The sequence below is a fragment of the Festucalex cinctus genome, chromosome 6, assembly GCF_051991245.1.
Source record: "Festucalex cinctus isolate MCC-2025b chromosome 6, RoL_Fcin_1.0, whole genome shotgun sequence".
NCBI classification, from domain to species: Eukaryota; Metazoa; Chordata; class Actinopteri; order Syngnathiformes; family Syngnathidae; genus Festucalex; species Festucalex cinctus.
In genome coordinates this window covers 20,272,799-20,295,409 of record NC_135416.1, presented here as the reverse complement: position 1 = coordinate 20,295,409, position 22,611 = coordinate 20,272,799, and the positions used below count along the sequence as shown (strand labels likewise).

Here is a 22,611-nt window from a genome sequence, read left to right as displayed (position 1 = left end):
TTAACAGCCCTGACCTCATTGCATCATACCTTTGGTATGACCTTGAATAGACATTGCGAGCCTGTCGTCTTGTCCAATATCAATGACCTCTGACCTCCCAAGTTCCCACAGACACTACATATCCAGGAGAATGGGCGCTCCGTACTCACCTGAAGCAGTTTCGATGGTACAGCTTTCCGTCCACCAAAAACCGCTGCACCAGATGGACGTGCTGCTGACAGGCAGTGCAGGTGCTGCTGAGTGTGGTGCGTTTCGACACTTCTAGCCCCGCCACCTTCGTCTAGTGCAAGCAGCCGGGACGTATTTCACAGGCAGAGGACAAGGAGGAGACGCCAGGGGAGGGGTAGAGGGGGGAGATGCAGAGTAATGAAGGAGGGGAAGATCAAACATGGAGTCAGGATTTGAGGATGTGGATTGTTCATTGTGTTTACCTCGCTACATCAACTTCCTGAAACATCTACAGCTTCATCAAACAGCATTATCATTTCAAAAGTAAAAGAACAACACTTACTGAAATTTAAACATCCTTAATCAATATGAAATACACTTATCCTAATGTAATGAGTTTAATATGAGTTATAAAAACAAAACAAAAATCACACCACTTAGTAATGGTAGTTTTAAATTTACTTTATGAAGGTCGAATTTCCAGTACTACACGAAGGTTTTTAAATTAGGGTAGAGGAGATTAGTGGTTAGCAGCAACCTATCCAAAGCATGCCACACAGTGTTAGGGAAATACAACGCCACTATATTATGTACAAGAACTGGTTAAAAAGACTAACCTATCTGTTTTACTTTCATCTCTTAGCCCCCCACCACCCATTACTGCCTAGGCTCAGGAACAGAGAGTGGAGGGGGGGTCAGATTGGGGGAGGGGGAAGTACACGAAGAGGGAGTGGAATGGATTTCCACCTGAAGAAATGACGACACCAGTACAGGGGAGTGTGGGATGGAGGAAAGTAGATGATGGCATGCCAAAGAGAAGAGAGACAGGATACACAAGCTATCTTTATGGACTACTACTGCTGTTCACCTCACAGAGAACAGGGACATATTAAATACATACTGTATTTGTATACTGAAAAGGAAGGATGGGATTTTGTGTTTTACAGAGTGAATGATATTACCCACAAAAAGCACATAACATTATTTCAAACCTCCTATATATACACAAATATTGGACAAAGATTGAGTTTAGTCAATTCATCTACTAATGACATGGCTGACCTGAAAAGTAAAGCATGCAGTTTTAGAGGAGAAATGAGCTGGCCTCAGAAATCACAATCAACACATGCATGAGGACCCTTATTTGTCTGTTGGAATGTGTTCTCACATTTTCCTCAAGTCTTGTTGTTACCTCTGACTCGTCCTCTTTATCCTCTAGTGGAGTTGGAGGCCTTTTCGGGGCAGGATCATTTTTACAAACAGAACCGAGCCTCTTCATGGAGGGAGGGTTCGCTGTAGGAATAGACGATAAGCTCATTTAGTGAACACCTAATGGTTGAATTGTAGCATTTCACAGTACAGCATTTTGACTCAAATGTTGCATTTCTGTAAATCAAAATCAAACATGCATTGAATGACTAGACTTGCAAACATGCACTTTATCCAGCCACCTCCAAAATACAACGAGATCAGATTCTGGGTTCAGACCCCAGCTTGGATCTTTCTGTGTGGTGCTTTCATGTGTGACATGCCCTTAGAGTGGATATAAAAAGTCTACACACCCCTTCTTTCATATAATTTGGTCAATATCATGACCTATAAGTTACAACTCAAATTTAGAACAAAACTTTTCCAAGAGGAATTGAAAATAAACAACTGAGATAATGTGGTTGCACTGCTGCGCATACCCTCTCAAAACTGTAGACGCGGCTGTGTTCAGAATCACATTCAAACTCACGACAAATACAACAAACACCTACCACAAATTAAGTTGATATCAGAGGCTTTTTCTGACATTTGTTTTTCTTTGTAGCAGAAACCTGAAGTTTTTGTGCTAGTACTGGCTGGCTAGTAATGTTCCGATACTGATACTGGTATCGGCAGAGATGCCGATACTGCATTAAAACAGTGGTATCGGTATCGGTGAGCACTCACAAGTAACATGCCGGTACCATTAATTCCAACGCTAATATAGGACTTTGGATGCAGCATCTTGTGTCTTGCTCGTGCACGACATTCACTGATATGTGACATGTTCACTGCATGCCGATCTAAGATATCCTATTGGCCCTTGAATGCTCTGAACCAATGGCAGGACAGCTTTTTCATGTTGAGGGGGAAAAAAACCTTAGGTATCGGTATCGGCCGATACTGCAAAGCTGGGTATCGGAATCGGTATCGGGGGCCAAAAAAACTGTATCAGAACAACACTACTAGTGGCTAGTATTTGGAACTGTTTATAATTCCCTCTTCCTTGATACAGGTTGCTAGACCCGGATCACAAAACACATTTCCCCACATGCAAATGTAACGCATTTATGAAGAACAAGAAAATCTATTACAGTATTGCCTTTAGGGTCTTCTATGTACTAACCTTGAGACTTGTTATTGAAGAAGTTGTAGTACTGCGAGATGTAGGTTATGACACTGAGCCTGTCAGGAACCTTCATTGACACCATGTCTTCTGGGTCCAACAGTGCAGGTATCCCGAGCTCTGCCTCGGCCACCTCAAAGGCCTACAGTAAGCACAAACATGGACACAATCGTGCAAGCATTCTTAGCCAACAAGCAGTAAATACTTTGAACTTAAAACCTACTTCGCAAACCATTGGTTGTGTTGTGCTACATCCCCATCAGCAGGTCATAAATGAGTGTTTTGTCCCTTTGCCACAAGCCTATACAACTACAGTGTCCTACAGTAGAAATTAGAGGCTAGGTCCCGCTACATAACATCATTGCGCTGGCATATACATAATATACAAACACACACATGCCAGTGGCGGCACGGTGGGCGAGTGGTTAGCACGTCCGCCTCCCCGTTGTGAGGACTCCGGTTCGAGTCCAGGCTCCGGCCTTCCTGGGTGGAGTTTGCATGTTCTCCCCGTGCCCGCGTGGGTCTTCTCCGGGTACTCCGGTCTCCTCCCACATTCCACAGACATGCATGGCAGGTTAATTGGGTGCTCTGAATCGTCCCTAGGTGTGCTTGTGAGTGTGGCTGGTTGTTCGTCTCTGTGTGCCCTGCGATTGGCTGGCAACCAGTCCAGGGTGTACCCCGCATACTGCCCGAAGCCGGCTGGGATAGGCTCCAGCACCACCTGCGACCCTTGTGAGGAATAAGCGGTCAAGAAAATGGATGGATGGACACATGCCAGTACTACATATAAAGGCAGAATAGACCAAAACTACTGAACCAGATTATAACAAAATGTCTTACTAAAAAAAAAAAAAAGGGATGCATTTCACATCGTCTCAAGTAAATTCAATAATTTCAATGAACTATTCATCTAACCTAACAAATTATATGACAGACCCAAACCATTCCAAACCGTGGTTGCATGACGACAAGACATGTGACTACAGTCTGAAGAGGTTGAATATGGGCCGACTGCTTGTTGACAAGATTTGTTGGGAAAGCAAACCAGGGAGGAGTTCATGAAAACTAAAACAAAAAAGAAAAAGACTTAAATAGTTGCATGCGCTCCTCATTTGCACTCATAAATGACTTACTCACGCCTAAGCCTCAGGGATATAATCAACAATTTGCTTTCACTTATTAGTCAGCAGATTTTGTTTCGGGTTCTTTAGCCAACGTTTTCAGTGGCTCAAACGGAGGTTGGTGACAGCAAAACCCTGCCAAAGTTTAGCTCACACTTACAATGAGGGGACTCACATTTCAGCACTGAATGTCTCTTGGTATACTGACAGATTGACAACTCTTGAGTTTGTGCTGGTTTCATAGTCTGTACTTTTGTACAAAAAAATATCTAGAATTTTGCATTTCTTGTCCTCCTTTTGTGATAACAGTACTTGTCAGAAGCATTGCTTATTTGCTGGAACGAAAGCGAGGATTAGCGACTTAGGAGCAGTTCTGCCCCGTCAAAGGACAGCCGTGTTTAGCCGTGTTTGCTAGCTATCCAGCCACATCAGAATTTCTCACGGTAGTTCACGAGAAGCAGGGAAAGGGAGGATGGTCATGTAAGCACCATATTTAACCAGCTTGGGGCTGACCACGCCAGTCCTCCAGCTTCATGGTCAAATAGACTGAAGCAGATCATGTGATCAACAAGTCAGTGGAGTCCACTCCAAATACCCAGAGGCAAAATTTATTCCATCTACTGCATATACCACACGCCAGTACGTAATGTATACCAATGCAAAATGCTTGGGATGCAAATGCACAGCAACACAATTGAATCTGGTGTACTTTTAGTATTTTCAGTGCCCATGTGAACCTCTGACTATAATAATAACTCACTTGCTCTCAAATCAAATCAATCAAATTAAAACTTTATTAGGCTTTAAAAGGGCTGGCCGGCACAAAAAAAAAATGGACCCTGACATTTTGACTTAGGCCTGTTGGCCCGGCCCAGCCCGAGTCCTGCCTAACGTTACTCTGCCACAGATGTTTATTAATGATGTTTCAGTTTGCTATCTATATTCGAAATTGATTAATGGACTGGTCCCTCTACATTGTGGGCCAGTATTTGGGGTACAATGCAGGAAAATAATCATTTAAAAGCACTGCATCAGCCCCAAAAGAGGCTGGCCCAACGGGTATCTGCCCTGTATCCCAGATGGCCATTCTAGCCATTTGCTCCCAAAATGTATTAATATGTTCCATTTTTAATATTACCATGCTCACAAAGATGTATCATACAAAAGGCTTTGATGCAGCCTCTGAACAAAGAGAATGTTTGAAACAATGGTAGTTATTACAAAAACGGCCAGCAGGTGGTAGCAGAGTATAAGAGATCAAACATGTTGTTGCAAAAGGCTCTTTTCCCACTGTTTTAAACATCCATCCATCCATCCATTTTCTCTTGACTGCTTATTCCTCACAAGGGTCGTGGGGGGTGCTGGTGCCTATCTCAGCTAGCTCTGGGCAGCAGGCAGGGTACACCCTGGACTGGTTGCCAGCCAATTGCAGGGCACACAGAGACGAACAACCATCCACACTCACAAGCACACCTAGGGACAATTCGGAGCGCCCAATTAGCCATGTATTTGGCATGTGGGAGGAGACCGGAGTACCCGGAGAAGACCCACGCGGGCACGGGTAGAACATACAAACTCCACCCGGGAAGGCCGGAGCCTGGACTCGAACCCGAGTCTTCAGAACTGGGAGGCGGACGTGCTAACCAGTCATCCACCGTGCCGCCCTGTTTTAAACAGATTTGTGAATAATGATGAAACTTAAGCTATATTCTAATGCTAATTGCTGCAAAGCGGAAACAGATAGAAATATACTTTTTCCTGATGAAAGAAGAGACTAATCTTTCTTTTGGTAGGTTCCATGTTGTTATAGCACAGTGTGTCTCAATTCCGGTCCTCAGGGCCCCCTATCCAGCCTGTTTTCCATGTCTCCCAATTGAACGCAGGTGAGGGTCGTTATCAGGCCTCTCCAGAGCTTGCTGATTAGCTGTCATTGGAATCAGCTACATTGGGAATTGGGAGACATGGAAAATAGGCTGGCTAGGGGGCCCTGAGGACTGGAATTGAGAAACACTGTTATAGCAATAGAAAATAATAGGGGTGTTAAAAAAAAATCGATTCGGCGATATATCGCGATACTACATCGCGCGATTCTCGAATCGATTCTCAAAAAAAAATCGATTTTTTTTTGTTTGTTTTTTAAGAGCTCAGAAATGTTCATTCGGTAGTCTTACCGATTCAACGTCTTATCATCATTGCCTTTTTGTGTGTGTGTGTGTGTGTGTGTGTGTGTGTGTGTGTGAATCGATTTTTAAACTTCCATTTTTAATGGAAAAATATTCAACAAAACGTCTGACTTCGGGTTAGGATTCACACCTTGAGCATGGAAGAATGTTATATGAACGGAACATTAAGCCTTAATATTTTATTTTAATGCTGTTCAAACATGAAACAGACTACAACCTCTATAAGACTGAAATTTCAGATAAATAAATAATACATTTTCATATAAATCTTACACTCTACAAGCTTACTGATTAGTATTTTCTAAATTTGAATGAAAAGAAATCGCAACAATCGACTTATAAATTCGTATCGGGATTAATCGGTATCGAATCGAATCGTGACCTGTGAATCGTGATACGAATCGAATCGTCAGGTACTAGGCAATTCACACCCCTAGAAAATAATATTCTGTGGGCCTTTCACAATCAGTCAAAATCCAGTAAAACATCCGGGAGCGAAGAGGGTTGCTTCAGTGAATATGGCTGGGGGTGAATGAGTTAACAACAATCGTCCTCACACAAGGAATGAACTTACCAGTCGGTTGTTCTCATAGATGTCATCTTTAGACAGTGAGCCAAAGTCTCTGCAACCAGACACACAAACAACATCAGTTTGTTATAAAGTGTGTAACTGGGCCGATTTACCAAGAGAAACGTGATTACAGCAGCTTTGTATTTAGTGACCTACTTCTGTTCAGAACCTCCAAAAAAGGTGTCTGAACTGCACGATGGACAGACCTGCTAAGCATTTAAGCTATTTAGCTGCTACAGTTTGCTACTGCAACCACAAACTCAATGATACAGGGTGGGGGAAAAGGACAAAAGGGAAAAATTGGCAGTGGTGCCATGATGATTACAAAGGGCCCGGAGCTAGGAAGCATGGCTCTCACCAGTAAACATCCTGCTTTAAAGTGGGAAAAAAAATCTGAGGTGTTCCTGGATGAAAACGTGCTTGTCCGCATGTTTGCAAAGGCACGTTGGAAAGAGTGTAGGAGTTTAAATAACATGGACGAGGGAAAAACAGAGAGAGGGCTTGTGAGACTATGTAGGTGGAATTCTCAGCAAGGCCAACCCCCCTGAAAGAGCTCACACAAGTGACCTGTGTTCACTCGAAACTGGTCCCAAGCACTTGAACACAAAAAGCAGCCGCTCCATTTTAAAGGCTGGTCTTGATGGTCAAGCAAACAGTGTAACTGTGTCAAATGTGTTCAGGATAATTTTGGAGTGTCACACCCTCACACCGATGACAGATAGTGATCCCAGTCCACCATGACTGTGCTTCATTCCATAGTTTATTTTTGGCAAACTGTGGGTGAGATCGTTTTGTGCGTCATACTAGACACCTGTTGTACATGTGCAGAAGTAGTTCAATTATTCCATTGAGAGTTTTCACAAGGATCAATGAAAAAAAATCCTGAATACTATCTGGATCTATACTAAAATGTTATTTTATTGTACATTTCCTCTGGGCCCAACGCAGCCTGCTACAGATCTTAAAGGCAATAAAAAACTTTTTTTTTTGGCATAATCTTGCTGACAGTCAAACCTGAAAGTTGGATAAAATTACAGCTGCAACTAAACGATAATTATTTTGATACTTGATTAATTGGATAGAGACCTTGTTTAATTTAAAATGGTCAAAATCCTTGGAATTTCTTCCTCTGGGCAGTAAATATTCTACAATTTTTAGAGTCTACCATGAAAGCAAAATGTGACTTTGATCAACATTTTTGCCTACTTTATGAAATGTTATTATGGGCCAAACCAGTAAGTGAATAATAATTTATGTTTGTGCATTTTTTTTTAAAAAATTTTTTTTAAAAGGGGTGGAAATTATTTTATTTTTGAATACCATTCATTGACAAAATACTGTAATCAACAGATCAATTGATTATTAAAATTATTCTTAGATGCAATCCTAAAAGAACTGCATGCAGTCATCAAAAGATTCGCTGTTCTTTGCCTGCACCAGCACGGTTTCTGATGGGGGGATGTCAGGGCTAGCCGACTATCCTACTGGATAGTGTTCAGTGCTCTTGTGCGCTTGTGTTTTTTGTGCCAGGAAAACAGGCACCATTTTTCACAGCCCCTTCTGCTCGGTAGAGAGATCGGCGCTGGTGAGCTGGATGGATGGCGTTTTTGGACTGGACTGTTGTCGGCGTTATGGCCGTGATATTCCTCGAGGGACAGTGTTGGTGCCCGGCGGTTGTGGCACGCCTGAAGCAGCACGGCTTCTGATGGGGGAATGTCGGGGCTATCCGACTGTCCCACTGGGCACCTGCGGGTTGCTTGTGTTTTTTGCACCAGGAAATAGGCAGCATTTTTCACAGCCCCTTTTTGCTTGGTGGAAAAGTCGGCGCTGCTGGACAGTAGTGAGTCTACGCTGGTGAGCTAAGATGGATGGCGGGGAGCTGAGGATCCGAACGGCGGCGCTAAGCGCGGTAATGTGCGCGGGGCAAGGATTAGGGATGTCATGATAAGGGCAATATCATGATATTAAAACTACCACAATATCGTCGTCGTCATGTTCACAATATTTAAAAGGAACACGTCTGTTAAAAAAGTCAGGTTGATTTCCATTCGTGCAGTTCTAGCACACTCTAGTGGCTAGTTTATTAGTGCAATTTTATTTTCATTAGGGATGTTTTGGCCTTCTATGTTTAAAATCTATGCTAATTGTCAGATGAAGGGGAACCTAATTTGCTTGTGTGCTTGCATTACCAAGTAAGTGCCTTAATATTGTTATTAGAGCTTGTCGGTGGTTTATATGCATTGCTATGTACAAAAGCACAATATTGTGCTTTTTTTTGTATGAGCTCTCTTTTTTTACAATATTGTGATCTTTTTTAAATATCGCCAACACCCCCACAATATCGTTATAATTATTGTATCGTGAACTTCATATCATGACAATATCGTATCGTGATGTTTGGATATCGTTACATCCCTAGCATGGACTAGATGGAGGTTCGGCTCTTGGAGGAGAAGCAGTTTGGATGAAACTGGAAAATCAAACCATTCTTTTTATGTGTATGGTGCTCGTCCCAAACGCAGCAGCTGCTTGTTTATGAGCTAGCTTATAAGCAAACTTAGCTTCTAGAAAACGTGTGTGACGTTATGCTTGTTGAGATCGCGTCTCTGATCAACTGCTGAAAGGAGACTGATTTGTGTCCTCTTTCATCTATAGCTGCTTCAAACATCAAAGCGTATGTAGGAATGGAAGAAGGTTGTTTTGTTGTGATTGTATTGTATTGGTGTTAATGTTTTATGTTATGTTATGGTTGGTTTTTTTGTGTGTTTTTGTAAAGCGCTTTGTGACAGCCCAGGCTGTTTGAAGGCGCTATATAAATAAACTTGAGTTGAGTTAATAGAGATGTTTGCATAGATTTAAGCATGTGTATACTTACTTATAATTCAAAATAAATTCAAACTTGTGCACCCAATAGAATACATCATTTCACCCTGGTCAATAAATAATTAAAACCCTCCAAACCAATATTACAGTCATGTCCATGATAAACGTAAAGTTCTAAAACACAACTGTCTAACTCCATGAGAACACAGTAGTTACAGAGACTACAATGGCCAGCGCCCATATTAGAGAAGTAAATCCAGTTTGACAGGCAGAGGCCTTGGCTGCAGATTACCCTGACGGGCTGTCTGTCTGGATCAGAGCGAGCCGCTCTGTGGGACTGCAGCTACTGTACACACTGGGGGCCAAACAGGGAGCCATGCTGGGATACAAATGGAAGAGACAGAGCTCAAAAGATGACTATTTAGTGCTACTTGCACAGTTACTGCTGTGCACAGTTCAGACATTTTCCGTTTCATTGACTTAGTCATCCAGGGGAAGTTTGCTGTTTTCTCATTTTCTGGACCACGGAAGAAAGAAACTTCATTCGCATCCCATTTCCCCTGAGAAATTAGAAGAGGGATTATTGTCAACTCCTTTCACACTATACCACAACAACAACTGGTAAATGTTACGTACTTACACAGTGACTCATGAATATCCCAGTACACGCCGGTAACTGCATGATGACCTAACAGGCTAGGCAGATCGACTTACAATCAGATAATTGAATGTGTGACTTACAGAGGTGATTACTTGGTGGTTACATTCCATTTAGATGATCTTGTTCACAGCACATGACTGCTGACTGGACTGGCTGGGATTATTAATGGAATGGAGTCATCTTTTAACTATATGACTCACATCTTAACGTCTACTGTTCCAACAAATCAAACACGTCAGATGGGGAAAGGGTCTGCTTGGACAAACACAACACCGTGTTTTTATATTACGGTAATGTGTGTTTGTGTTGATGAAAGCAGAGAGTGGTGTGTTGTTCCGCGCAGCACAATGCTTGTCAGGCAGTGGTAGTGCCAGCACAATGAGCTTCCTCCCAATGTCTATTACAGTTGATGTTGGTGTCTAAAGTGATGATGGATGCTATACTCACATTCACATATTCAAACTAAGAATGTTCAATACCACTTTTTACCAGATCGATACCATTATTAATTACTCAACTCTTGAATAGTCACTAGTTACCGTAATCAAGTACTGATGCCGCATTACCAGCCTCACCCTAACCCCTAACCTGAGGGTATACAGTATGTGCTGTTTTCAAGAAATTGTAGTATAAAAATCATTTTAACAAATGTACAGAACGGGATTCGAACCCGTGGTCTCGCACCTTTTGGGTGACTGCCTTAACCATTTGACACAAGCTTGTGGCGCAGAATTTGTAGGCTCCCTGACAAGCGAGTGATGATTATACACAGGCCCGGACTGGGCCATCTGGACGCAGGACAATTCCCGGTGGGCCGTCCTATATTTCGGGCTGCAAATCGGCAGGCAAGAGCCCACACATTGTTTTAAAAGTGCACGTTCCTGTGTGGGTTTTCTCCAGGTACTCCGGTCTCCTCCCACATTCCAAAAGACATGCATGGCAGGTTAATTGGGCGCTCTGAATTGTCCCTAGGTGTGATTGTGAGTCTGGATGGCTGTTTGTCACTGTGTGCCCTGCAATTGGCTGGCAACCGGTTCAGGGTGCACCCCACCTCCTGTCCGAAGCTAGCTGGGGCAGGCTTCAGCTCCCCCGCGACCCTTGTGTGGAGTAAGCGGTTAAGAAAACGGATGGATGGATGGATGGATGGATGGATGGATGGAATGTTCATCTATTTTACATTGATACACAAACTTTAAAATTGTGTATGTTCATTAAAATGTGAACTAAAGTGGGCTGGTCTGAGCCCTGAAACTCCAGGGCTGAAAATGAGTCCCAGTTTATTAGTCCACCATATTTTAAAAGGTTTCTCACCATCCGTCAGAAAAACGAGCGTCCATCGGCAACGGACAGTCCGTCACTTCCGCAGTAAGCTTGCAGCAGTAAAGTTCTTCAGACCATGTCATTTTTAAATAAAGTTCTATCCATTCCACACACTACAAAAACATGTAAATTCTCGAAAAACAAGTAAACTTATTAAAACACACTTTCACAGCAAAATATCCACTTGGGGGGGAAAGTTACTTCATTGTAGTATCGTGCAAAATTTATACACGCTTTAAACATTTCTACAGGTTTTGCTTTAGATAAAGCATGCATATCATAAGCTCATCATCATGATGCACGCCTGATCAGTTTTCACAAATTTTTACTGTTCCCTGCTTTGCAATCAGACTTCTGGCTCACGAAATCCAGTCTGGATTGTTCATTACAGTTCCAAACTCCACTAAATCTGTGGTTGTATAGAATGCACCATTTCATAGTATCATATTTCCACAACTACTGGAATGTGTACTTACATCAACTCTGGCCTGTAGCGATGTATGATGGCGCAAAACGCCAAGCCGTCCCGAAAGGACGTCGACATGTCCTTGATTTCCACATCGTGATAATGTTCACACTGTATCCGACACCACTCCTGGAGAGCCTTCAGAGATCCCATCATCGTGCCGTAGTGTTCCGGGCGGCGTCAGTCATCAGAAGAGTTTCGCCGAGGGGCGACGGGAGCGCCGATACGTCACTTTTAACCACCAACGCGGCGCCGCGCCAGCCAGCCAAATATCAGCAAACTTTTTGTACATAGAATTGCATTTTAGTCTCACAATTCTGACCTCCGTGATGATGTCTTTATTTATCCTGGACACCAATTTCAAGCAAACAGATGGAAGAACACACAGCTGATATCCAAAATAAGTTGCTAGCTCCAAGCTTACCAGCAGTAAAGTTCTTACAGCAGCCGACTTTGCTAGCAAGCTAGCAGCGTCCCGGACATATATAGTGTTTCTTTAAAATCACGACTTTGGGCAGAACGGAGGAATAATTATTTAATTCCAATCGAAGCAGATGCAGCAGCTTCCTCTCTCTGAGGTGTGGACCGCAATACGCGTTTTTTCTTCCTTTTTTTTTTTTTTGCCTTGGTTTGGCTGTGCGCGCCGCAGTGACGGTATCGTGCTGAGTTAAAAGAAAAGTCCAGCGTTATTCCCACCAAACGTTGTTAAAAAACGCCCCCTTCGAGCACAGGAGCTTGTCGCCGATGCAGGTCCATCCTCGCTGGCAAACCTTTAACCTCCACAATGTCACTCTGTTGTTTGATTCCGCGCCGCGCCCCACTGGGGGCGCTACGGACAAACTCGACGCCCATTGGCCAATCACGCGATATTACAAAACCACGCGAGATCTAACCCCTAGTTTGGAATTCCCAGAAGATGGCAGAAGCGCCGCCGGAAGAGGACACACTCCAGTCGCGTATCAGTCAGTAATATTAAAATAATTTATGTTTAAAAACATATGAAGATAATGTGTTTAAGATAGTCAGTCCCAATTTGTTGCTTTCGATTGTAGCTTTATTAGATTTTTTTTCTTGTTTTCAATCAAGCATAGAATAAGTGCGATCATAAAACGTTTGTAGATCGTAGTAAATCGTAGTGGGAAAGCTATGTCCCCTTATCTGCATGTTTTTCCCACGTTTACATTTGCACGCGCACTTAAAAATAGGCTGGAAATCGAAATCAAACGTAGACTTCTGAATACTAATTTAATAAAAATTCAGATGCCTTAACCCAAATGTCACGTTGTGAGCTGAACTAATAAATAACAAATAAAAGCTTCATGTAGACGCTTACGTTGCAATTTCATTTTGAACCTTTGAAAACGTCAGGAGAAATCACTACCATTAGTAGTTCAAACGCAAGGTGTTTGAACTAACCTCTCAGGAATCTGCCTCCAATACAGATAAGGCCACCAGTCCTTTGAATAAGGACAACGATTGGCACAGTATCAAAGCGTTTTGTGAGCTACTCGACAATGAACCTGATGGGTGAGCATTTTAACCATGTGCATACGTCAACATTTTCCAAGTATCGCAAACCATTGTGCAAAATGTTCTCACAATTTCAATGCTTCTACAGGTTTTGTTTTGCATGCCTTACCTTTTTTTTATATGCTGATTGCACTAAATTGTATTTTATGCCGTAATTTACCACCTGTATGTAAAATTAGTCCCCAGCTTGCAACCAAACTCCTGGCCCACAAAATCCAGTCTCCTCAGGAATGGGAGGCCATGCAAGCACTACTGGTAAAGTCTTGCTTACAGTATTGACTTAACTTAATTTTGTCATTTCAACATAGTCTCTTTTGTTGTTGTTGATGTCCAGGTTCTGGAATCCTGCATGAAGAATTGTGGTAAGCGGTTTCACAGTGAAGTTGGAAAGTTCCGTTTTCTCAATGAGCTCATTAAGGTGGTCTCACCTAAGGTAACAATTAACTGATGTTTATCACTTCAGTTAGTCACAGTAAATCAATGACAATATCAACAAGAAAGTGCAACTAAGATGTATATTAGTGTTTTCATTTGCAGATCTAACCAAACCTAGCAACCTTGTATTCACAGAAAACAAATAACTATTTTTCTGTGTGTTATGAGTTGTGTAAATATCCATTTAAAGGCACTGTCTGCCAGTTTCACTCTGGAAAAGGCACTTTTTAAATACAGGATTTAAACAATCAAACTACTTCTCAACTTACATATCAGGGCTTGTCTTCATTTCTGGTGGTGACTTCGTCCTAAACCCCCCCCAGATTTTTTTTTTTTTTTTTTACTCACTCATTCACACGTAAACTTCTGTGAGTGAGTGAAAAAAAAAATCCGTACGTGCTTTCAAATTGCCGCGGGAGTGACGTCACAAAGCCGACACGTTCGCCCGCCCAGTTTGCGACACACCACCCCCCTGCTCTGCGATTGGCTGGAGGGGTGTAAACACTGTCTATCCACAGAAACGTCCCGCTGTTTACAAAACAAACACAAAATGGCAAAATACAGGATGGGGGGCTGCGCGTTTAGGACGAACTCACCACCAGAAATGAAGACAAGCCCTGATATGTAAATTGAGAAGTAGTTTGATTGTTTAAATCCTGTATTTTCCAGAGTGAAACTGGCAGACAGTGCCTTTAATGGTGAATTTTGTAGCCAATGACAAGCAGTGTTCAAACCAGTGGTTCTTAACCTGGGTTTGATCGAACCCCAGGGGTTCAGTGGAGGTCAAGACACACACCTGACTTGTATGATTCATGATGGCTTGGCCATCATTGGATGCAGGTGATCATGCTACATTGCTTGGCCTATCTTTTTCTGCCGGGAATTTGGTGTTTCTAATCTCTTCATGCTATCTCAGGCAGAAAAAAGAAAAAAGAAAATGCTGTTTTCATCGTACCCTTTCTTAAGCTATATGATGATGGGAATTACAAGAACACAATTCTTGTTGAATTCAAGGTGAAGAGAGAGCTATTCGCTCCCTTTTCATTTTGTTCATCAGTAAACCCCAAACTTTTTGTCTTAATAATATTTTCAATAAAGAAGGGTATATATAATTTACAATAAAGAAGGGTTTGGTCAATGTGCAAAGGAAGCTGTTGGGGTTCAGTACATCCAGTAAGGTTAAAAACTAGTGTTGTTCCGATACCGTTTTTTGGCTCCCGATACCGATACCGATACTCAGCTTTGCAGTATCGGCCGATACCGATACCATACCGACACTTAATATTTTTTTTACCTCAACATGAAAAAGCTGTCCTGCCATTGGTTCAGAGCATTCAAGGGCCAATAGGATATCTTAGATCGGCATGCAGTGAACATGTCATATATCAGTGAATGTTATGCACGAGCAAGTCACAAGATGCTGCATCCAAAATTCTATATTAGCGTTGGAATTAATGGTATTGGCATGTTACTTGTGAGTAGTCACCGATACCGATACCACTGTTTTCATGCAGTATCGGCACCTCTGCCGATACCAGTATCGGTATCGGAACAACACTATTAAAAACCACCGGCTTGAACACAGGCTGGACATTCAGCTTAAATTTTGTTGCAAGTCTGCTGCTGATCTTTTCAACAGTAATATTAAATTGTTATCTTTTGTTTGCATTTTCTAAAAAATAAATAAATAAATAAATCTTCCTCAATATCTCTTTCATAGTACTTAGGTATCCGTGCCCCAAAACAAATCAAGACAAAGATTCAAGAAATGATGTTCAGCTGGACAGTGACATTTCCAGATGAGACTAAGATAGCTGATGCCTATCGGATTTTGAAGAAACAGAGTAAGTCCATCAGGCGTTTGAGAATATCATTAACCAAGTTGGAAGTTGTTTTCCAAACAGGAAAGATGCCAGTGTTCATTTAAGAGGCTACAGTTTCCTTTGGATGTTTTCATGGCTGTTCTCTTTTTTGGTACATGTTGAGCAATAAGCATGAGACCAATGTTCCAAGTGATTGCTAATAATATATCTGTGACAGTGTAACAAGTAAGTCAATTTTATTCATGTAGGACTTCCCACACTGTCTGCACTGGTTTACTGTACAGTTGAAAAAAATCTAGTCCTACTGGAATGCCTGCCTATACAAATAAACCCACAAAGTATGGAGGGGAGTATCATTAAGCATGTTAAATAACCCCCTACGATGTATGTATAATGTCCTAACAACCCACTAACTTATAATGTCAAAAATACATTTCCATACCCAGATGGCTATGAGCCATCAAGGAGGATCAGAGGTGGCCCAAATCGTTTAAACAGGATCCGTGCTGATGACAAAATGTTTATTCAACTGTGGTTGATATGTGTCCCTGTTCTCTTCCAGGCATTGTCAAGCAGGATATAAACCATAATGCGCCCTTCCCAACCCCTCAACCTAGAACCAAAGGCACCATCTTTGAGGATGAAGAGAAGTCAAAGGTATGCATAGCATGCCTGATTACGAAGAAGCATCGAGCAAGGATACTTCTGACCATCTTTCTCCCGGGGATAGTGTTCACAAAACTGTCTGTGTTGTTTTTTTGTTTATTTTTAGACGCTTTCTCGCTTACTGAACAGCACTCGTCCTGAAGATCTAAGAGCTGCAAACATGCTTATTAAGGCAATGGTCCAGGAGGTGAGTCATTTGTTGCATTATTATCTCATGCGGTGTACAGTATGAGGCCACACACATATCTGCACACTCTTTGCAGATACAGTAAACACCTGTTCATTGCAATGGATTATTTTCTAGACTCACCTGCATGATAGGGCAAAATCTGTAGTACAGAGAGACCATGTCATTTTTTAAAATAGTTTTATCCCTTCCACACACACTATAAAAACATGTAAATTTATAAATTAGGGGTTAAACGTATTAAAACACACTTTCTATAGTAGTTATTAGTGCATGTTACTCTAGCTGTCAAGAATTGGGAGATTTGAAGAAATGAAGACACGCATGCTGCCTATAGCCAGCTGGGATAGGCTCCAGCACCCCCCGTGACTCTTGTGAGGAGTAAGCGGTTCAGAAAATGGATGGATGGATGGATGGAAAAGAAGACACTCACACAGTTCTCCATATAAATTGTTAACTTGTGACGCTTACTAGCATCAATATTTATTTGTTATGAACTAGTTGAAATTTAGTGTAGAACTGACGTGGAAAACAAAAGAGAGTAAAAATTGTATATTTAAACACCAAATTGTCTAACCATACTATATAATTTCATCTAATGACACTGTGAGCTTAATGCTAACATATAATGTGCAATGCCATAGATAGGCTAATGGAAATTAGCATAAATGTTAACTGTTATAAACATTCCCACGGCTACTTAACAAACATGCAGCAACACTTACAATTGAATTACAATTAGACCCTACAACAATTCTCACAGGTTCTCAGATTTAAGACAATTTGATCCACATGTCAACACATGGGGTGCAATACTTTTTATTGTAGAAGTTGAATGATTTGATTCAGCGGGATTTTTGACTTGATTCAATATGGTCCAGCTGTTATTACCTCATCTTCCTGAGTGTGGCACCACATGGTACAACATGGAACAATGCTGAAAGTGTACAACTCTAAATTCAGACTTGTCTGAACACTGTAAAAACCTATAAAAGAGTATGCATAAAAAATTATGTGGGGGAGCAAATGATGAACCATAACTCAGTGCAGTAGTCATTTATTTTTGTATTTTGACTGGCCATGATGACCAGATTGTTTTGTTTTTTTGTAGGACCAGAAGCGCAATGAGAAAGTTTCAAAGCGGATAAACGCCATTCAGGAGGTAAAGGAGAGTGTGAGCCTGCTGAGTCAGCTTCTGGAGGGCTACAACCAGGGGGGCAGCTCACGGAGCAATCAGGAGCTCATTAAGGTTATAATAAAGACTGCAGATTCACACAAATGCTGGAGTGGAGGGCTTGGTTTTATTAACCATCTGTCTTGTCTTAACAGAATCTTTACCAGCGCTGTGAAAAAATGAGACCCACGTTGTTCAGGTTAGCCAGTGATACAGAGGACAATGATGAAGCCTTAGGTAAGGGTAACTAAAATGCTTGAGGGCTTTAGTTAGGACACTATACCCGATTAATGGGTTGTTTCCTACTGTTATTAGATGAGAACACTTGGGCTAATAAATAGGTTTTGTTTTTCCAGCGGATATCTTACAGGCCAATGATAGCTTGACGCAGGTAATTAACATCTACAAGCAGCAGGTGAAAGGTGAGAAGGTGACAGATGCCTGTGAAAACACGCCTCCACAACCAGGTAGGATCAAATACGTGCTTGTTGGTCACTGCATCGATTTGCCGCCAGATCATAATTGTTTCTGATTCAAAGAAGGAAACGGTAGCCCCACCTTAATGGACCTGACAGGACTGAGCGCGCCAGCCAACACGTCACCATTAAACGCACAAGCCTCCAACCTACTCGATGCCTTGTCTGAGAACATTGGCGGCAGTCTCCTGGTTGATGAGCTCATGTCGCTGGGTAAGCACAAATGTCTCAGCTTGCATGTAAACCTCAAACGAGATGCTGGCCTAAAAACTCAAAAATGAGTTGAGTCAGCTTTGTTTGCACAGCAGTTTTGTCTTATTTCCATCGACTAGAACCTGCTGTTAAATAGGTGGCTGCAACCCACAATGTTGAGTCAGTACACAGTGGGCTCCATCTGGACTTTTTTTTTTTTTTTTTTTAAATATTATTTAACAGGTAATGCATCACCTTAAATTGTTCATTGTTTCTGATTTCCTAGGACTGAATGTGACAGAATCCTGTGAGCCTCAGAAGACTTTACAGGTGGGATATAATAAAAGTTCACATTAGCATACAGCCAATTTTTGAACACGTCCCTTGAACTGCTTGAGGCTTTGGCCAGACGGGAGGGTTAAAAAAGAAAGATGTTTAAAAAAAAAAAAAAAAAGAAATATCTTGACTGTCATGTACGTGGCCATGCAGCAGGTGGTGCTATAACCCATTCCTTTTTAAATAGGAGTGGGGTGTACCTCGAGGGGCACGACATGTTGATGCCAGAGAGAGTGAACATGACTAATATATATATATATATATATATATATATATATATATATATATATATATATCCTAGAGTAAAGTGTAATTTTACGTCCACTACAATAGGTGGCAGTGGTGCGCTCATTGTCAGAGAGTATACAAGGAGCGTTCGCTCCTCTTCTGTAGAAGTGTACATAAAACACTTTTATTGACGTTAGTGATACTAGTATACTATTTATAGTGGCGGTAGAGATTTTTTTTGGGGGGGGGGGGGGGGGGGGGGGATAATTGAGAAACACTGCTATAACCTAAAATGATACACTTCTAAGACAATATGTAAAATGACAAAGGCATGGTCACCTGTTGTCATCACATTTTGTCGATTTACTAAATCATCAGGTTTCGGGTTATACATTATTTGTGGAAATTTGCCAATCGTGGCAAGGTTCATCCCTACCCCCTGTGAATAGCTGGGGGTCACTGAGTGCACTGATCAAATTAAACTTTTATGTCAAAGGACTAGTCTAGTGTATATTTACATTTTTACGTGTACATGGCCTGAATGAAAGTTAAAGCAATGCTTGTTGACAATAACCAAAGTGTATGTTAGTCATGTAAAAAAATGTGTACTTTTTTTGTTCTCTCAGTCTCCTGCCATTCCAGAATTCTCTGCTCCAACAGTCCCAATTTCAAGGCAGTGCTTGGGCGTACCCCAAACTTCACAGGCTGTAGCAGCGGCACGCAAGGGAATGGATGAGCTCAGCCTGCTTGGGAAGACATTGTTCCAGCAGTCCCTCCCTCCTAAGGACCAGCAGGTCAAATGGTGAGAACCAGTCTAGTTTGCATTAGTAGTGATGTTTTCCCGATGGAGGATTTGTAATAATTAATTGGAATGAGGGCACCATCTTATACTACTGCTGTGCTTCTTGCAATCAAGTTGCAGCCTGGAGGACAGGCCAAGTTTACGTTAGGTCATATGTGGACAAAAGGAATGAGGCACACCTCAAATAGTTCCAACATTGATTGAACAGTTTGTGACCCAAATTAAGTGGAGCAACGAAGGCTAGATGGCTGGAACAAAAATAAATTTGTATCTCTATTTCTCGGGATCAACAAATCCTGTGAATATAAAGTCCAAGTGTCTCAATACTAATTTTCATATAGTGATTCTCAAGTCAATCTCATCAAAATATCATCATTTTATGTTGACATTCAGGGATAAACTTCAACCTCCGTCCAGAATCAGCTTACGAGAGCTCCAGACCAAGGCCAACTGTAACTCTGGACATGCGCCAACTTTAACATCATCCAGTTCAGTCCCTGAACAACCCGACAGTCTCCACTTCAATCCGACATTTTCAGCTGTAGACAAGAGCCTATTGCCAGCTGCTCGCTCCTGTGACCTGTCCTTAGCTGATGTTACAGTGCCTCTGGAATTAATCCAGCCAAGTAAGTTGCAGCTGCTAACCCTTGGACATGTTTGCATATTTATTATCGTGTTTGTGTTTGTTTTAGGCAGCTTGCTACCAGTGACTGTATTTGACAAACACAGCCTGCGGGTCTTGTTCACTTTCGCCCGTGACGGTCTGCCGTCACGATCGGACGTGTTGGTGGTGATCATCTCCATGTTGTCCTCAGCGCCCACTCCTGTCACCAACATCCGCTTTCAGGCAGCTGTGCCCAAGGTGTGTTTATGCTCGTCACTATAGAAGGCTTTTATGATACAATGAACCTTTTCAAATTCAGTTAAATATGAAATAAGATATCCACTGTCCATGTGTTCATTCCTAGGTGATGAAAGTGAAACTGCAGCCACCTTCTAGAAGCGAGCTCCCAGCATTCAATCCCATCCTACCTCCAGCTGCCATCACACAGATTCTGCTACTGGCTAACCCTCACAAGGTTTGCTTTTTTCATCTACGTCCATCCATAGCGTAGTGAGATTTAAAGAATCCTTAGTTACATAGACACTTGCAGAAATAAATACCCTTTCTACTGGGACCAAATACAAATCATCCATTTAACTCATTTGCTCCCAAAAATTTAGAAATACATTGTATTTTAAATGTTTTAAGTGTCCCGAGTCGTATTTATATATATTTTTTTATGGTAGCACATACAGAAGACTTCGATGCAGCCTCTGAACTGCAGACAACGGGTGAGGCAATGGTAGTAATTACAAAAAAAGCCAGCAGGTGGCAGCAGAGTACAAGAGATCATGTTAAAAAATGTTCAAATACTCACATTTCTAATTAGATTTGTGAATAATGATGAACTTAGCTATATTCTAATGCTAATTGCTGCAAAACGGAAACAGATAGAAATATACCTTTTTTTCCTGATCAAAGAAGAGACTTTAATCTTTCTTTTGGTAGGTGTTTTTATAGCAATAGAACACAATATTCAGTGGGCCTTGCAAAATAAATAAAAATCCAGTAAAACAGCCAGGAGCGAAGGGGGTTTTGCTTCAGTGAAAATGGCTGCAAGTGAATGAGTTAAAAGGATGTCAACCCCAAAAATTTCTTGACAATATGTTCGATGTGCCCTCACTAGTCTCAACATGGCATTCTAATTAATATTGTGTTTGAGGAATATGAATTAAGCATCAAAATCCATCCATTTTTACCCATCTCAGGGGGCGGCCATTTTGCCACTTGCTGTCAACAAGGCAACGGCCAATCGTGATTCACCTACTTTCTGAAGCTGAGCCATGATTGGTATAACTCAACCCTGAGCAACGGCGGGCATTATTATTATTCCATCATCTACCACTTAATTATTATTATTATTATTATTATCATTATTATCATCATTATTATTATTATTATTATTATTTGTATTATTATGTCCATGCATTTTCTTAATGGCTTATTCCGCACAAGTGTCGCGAATATTATTATTTATTTTAGGGCCACACCTAGGGTCACAACCTAAATTTGAGGTGCTTCAGACTGAACACTCAGTAACATTTTCTGTCACTTTAAAGTGTTAGTGCATTTATTCAGCTCAGAAGTTATGCTTCAGCATAAACATAATGCACTGATAAACACGAGCGCTTATGTTAGGTTTAGCAGCGAAGTAAACAATTCTTTCTTCTTTTTTTTTCCCCTCCCCCTTGAGCATTTGCCTCCTAACAGCTTCCAATCCAGCCGTGACACCAGGACTGGGCAACTGTGATGTCATTTTCAGTCGACAGCCCAAAATGGCCGCCGCCTGAGATAGATAAAAACTGATGGGATTTTGCTGCTTCATTCATATTCCTCAAAGTACTGTAATATTAATCCGAATACCATGTTTGAACTACTGGGTATTACTTTAAAGATTTTGTTGTTGTTGTTGACTTCCCTTTTAAAAACATAATGCTCACTTTTGCTAAACTGTAATAGAATTATTTATTTCTCCACTAATTCTAGGCTGACGTTTTGTCACATTTCAGGAAAAAGTGCGTTTGCGATACAAATTAACCTTCGACCTGGGCGACAAGTCTTACGATGAATCGGGTGATGTGGACAAGTTCCCCCCTCCAAGCACTTGGGCAAGTCTTACATGAGAAAGCACTACCTTGCTATCTGTCATCTGATTGCTGCTTCCATAAAGATGTTATCTGATTTGAGGCAAAAGTGGCTCTTCATTATAGGAGCTTTTCTACCTTCATCCATGTTCTTATGCCTTCTAGTGACTTTTTCTTCATCCAACTCGCTGCCACATTGAAACTTAATCCATTTCATCCAGAGACATTTTGGAGAAGCTGCTCTTTTTCTAAAAAAAAATAGATGTTTGCTGATGTACACGCTGTTGAAGTTGAGCAATCCTTGAGATACAGGAAGTACATTTAAAATAGATTGTATTTTTTTTTTCCAGAAGCACGCAGCTTTGGTATGGGTGAAAAAAAAAAGAA

General features: G+C 41.5%; 2 protein-coding genes across 9 annotated transcripts in view; one reads left to right on the top strand and one right to left on the bottom strand.

Annotated features, from left to right (window-relative positions):
• micall1a (MICAL-like 1a) overlaps positions 1–12,555 on the bottom strand; it is a 20,821-nt gene extending 8,266 nt beyond the window's left edge. The window contains exons 1-5 of one of the 3 annotated variants that reach the window (XM_077524239.1): positions 11,698–12,555; positions 6,421–6,469; positions 2,543–2,684; positions 1,337–1,461; positions 150–280 (exon numbers count right to left, since the gene is read on the bottom strand). In XM_077524239.1, coding sequence (XP_077380365.1) covers positions 150–280; positions 1,337–1,461; positions 2,543–2,684; positions 6,421–6,469; positions 11,698–11,843 — 593 coding nt within the window. In that variant the 5' untranslated portion in view covers positions 11,844–12,555. The remainder of the gene's footprint in view (positions 1–149; positions 281–1,336; positions 1,462–2,542; positions 2,685–6,420; positions 6,470–11,697) is intronic. The other 2 variants (XM_077524240.1, XM_077524241.1) reach the window with 2 other exon arrangements.
• LOC144020607 (ADP-ribosylation factor-binding protein GGA1-like) lies at positions 11,946–22,611 on the top strand. Of its 6 annotated transcripts, none has more exons than XM_077524246.1 (17): positions 11,946–12,649; positions 13,130–13,214; positions 13,397–13,472; positions 13,552–13,650; positions 15,373–15,496; positions 16,038–16,132; positions 16,248–16,328; positions 17,440–17,577; positions 17,658–17,739; positions 17,859–17,969; positions 18,045–18,191; positions 18,457–18,500; positions 19,361–19,536; positions 19,930–20,162; positions 20,229–20,398; positions 20,505–20,615; positions 22,150–22,611. In XM_077524246.1, exons 1-17 carry the CDS (start codon positions 12,604–12,606, stop codon positions 22,261–22,263), a joined length of 1,932 nt encoding a protein of 643 aa, XP_077380372.1. In that variant the 5' UTR covers positions 11,946–12,603; the 3' UTR covers positions 22,264–22,611. The 6 variants fall into 6 exon arrangements, with proteins under 6 accessions (XP_077380372.1, XP_077380369.1, XP_077380371.1 ...); XM_077524245.1 differs by having other exon boundaries at positions 11,949–12,649; positions 18,042–18,191; XM_077524243.1 differs by having other exon boundaries at positions 11,946–13,472.

Coding starts and splice junctions, on each gene's coding strand:
- LOC144020607 (XM_077524242.1), top strand. CDS start 13,230: ATGTGCATACGTCAACATTTTCCAAGTATCGCAAACCATTGTGCAAAA. Junction 17,740..17,858: donor GGACAATGATGAAGCCTTAG/GTAAGGGTAACT, acceptor TTGTTTTTCCAG/CGGATATCTTACAGGCCAAT. Junction 20,399..20,504: donor TTCAGGCAGCTGTGCCCAAG/GTGTGTTTATGC, acceptor GTTCATTCCTAG/GTGATGAAAGTGAAACTGCA.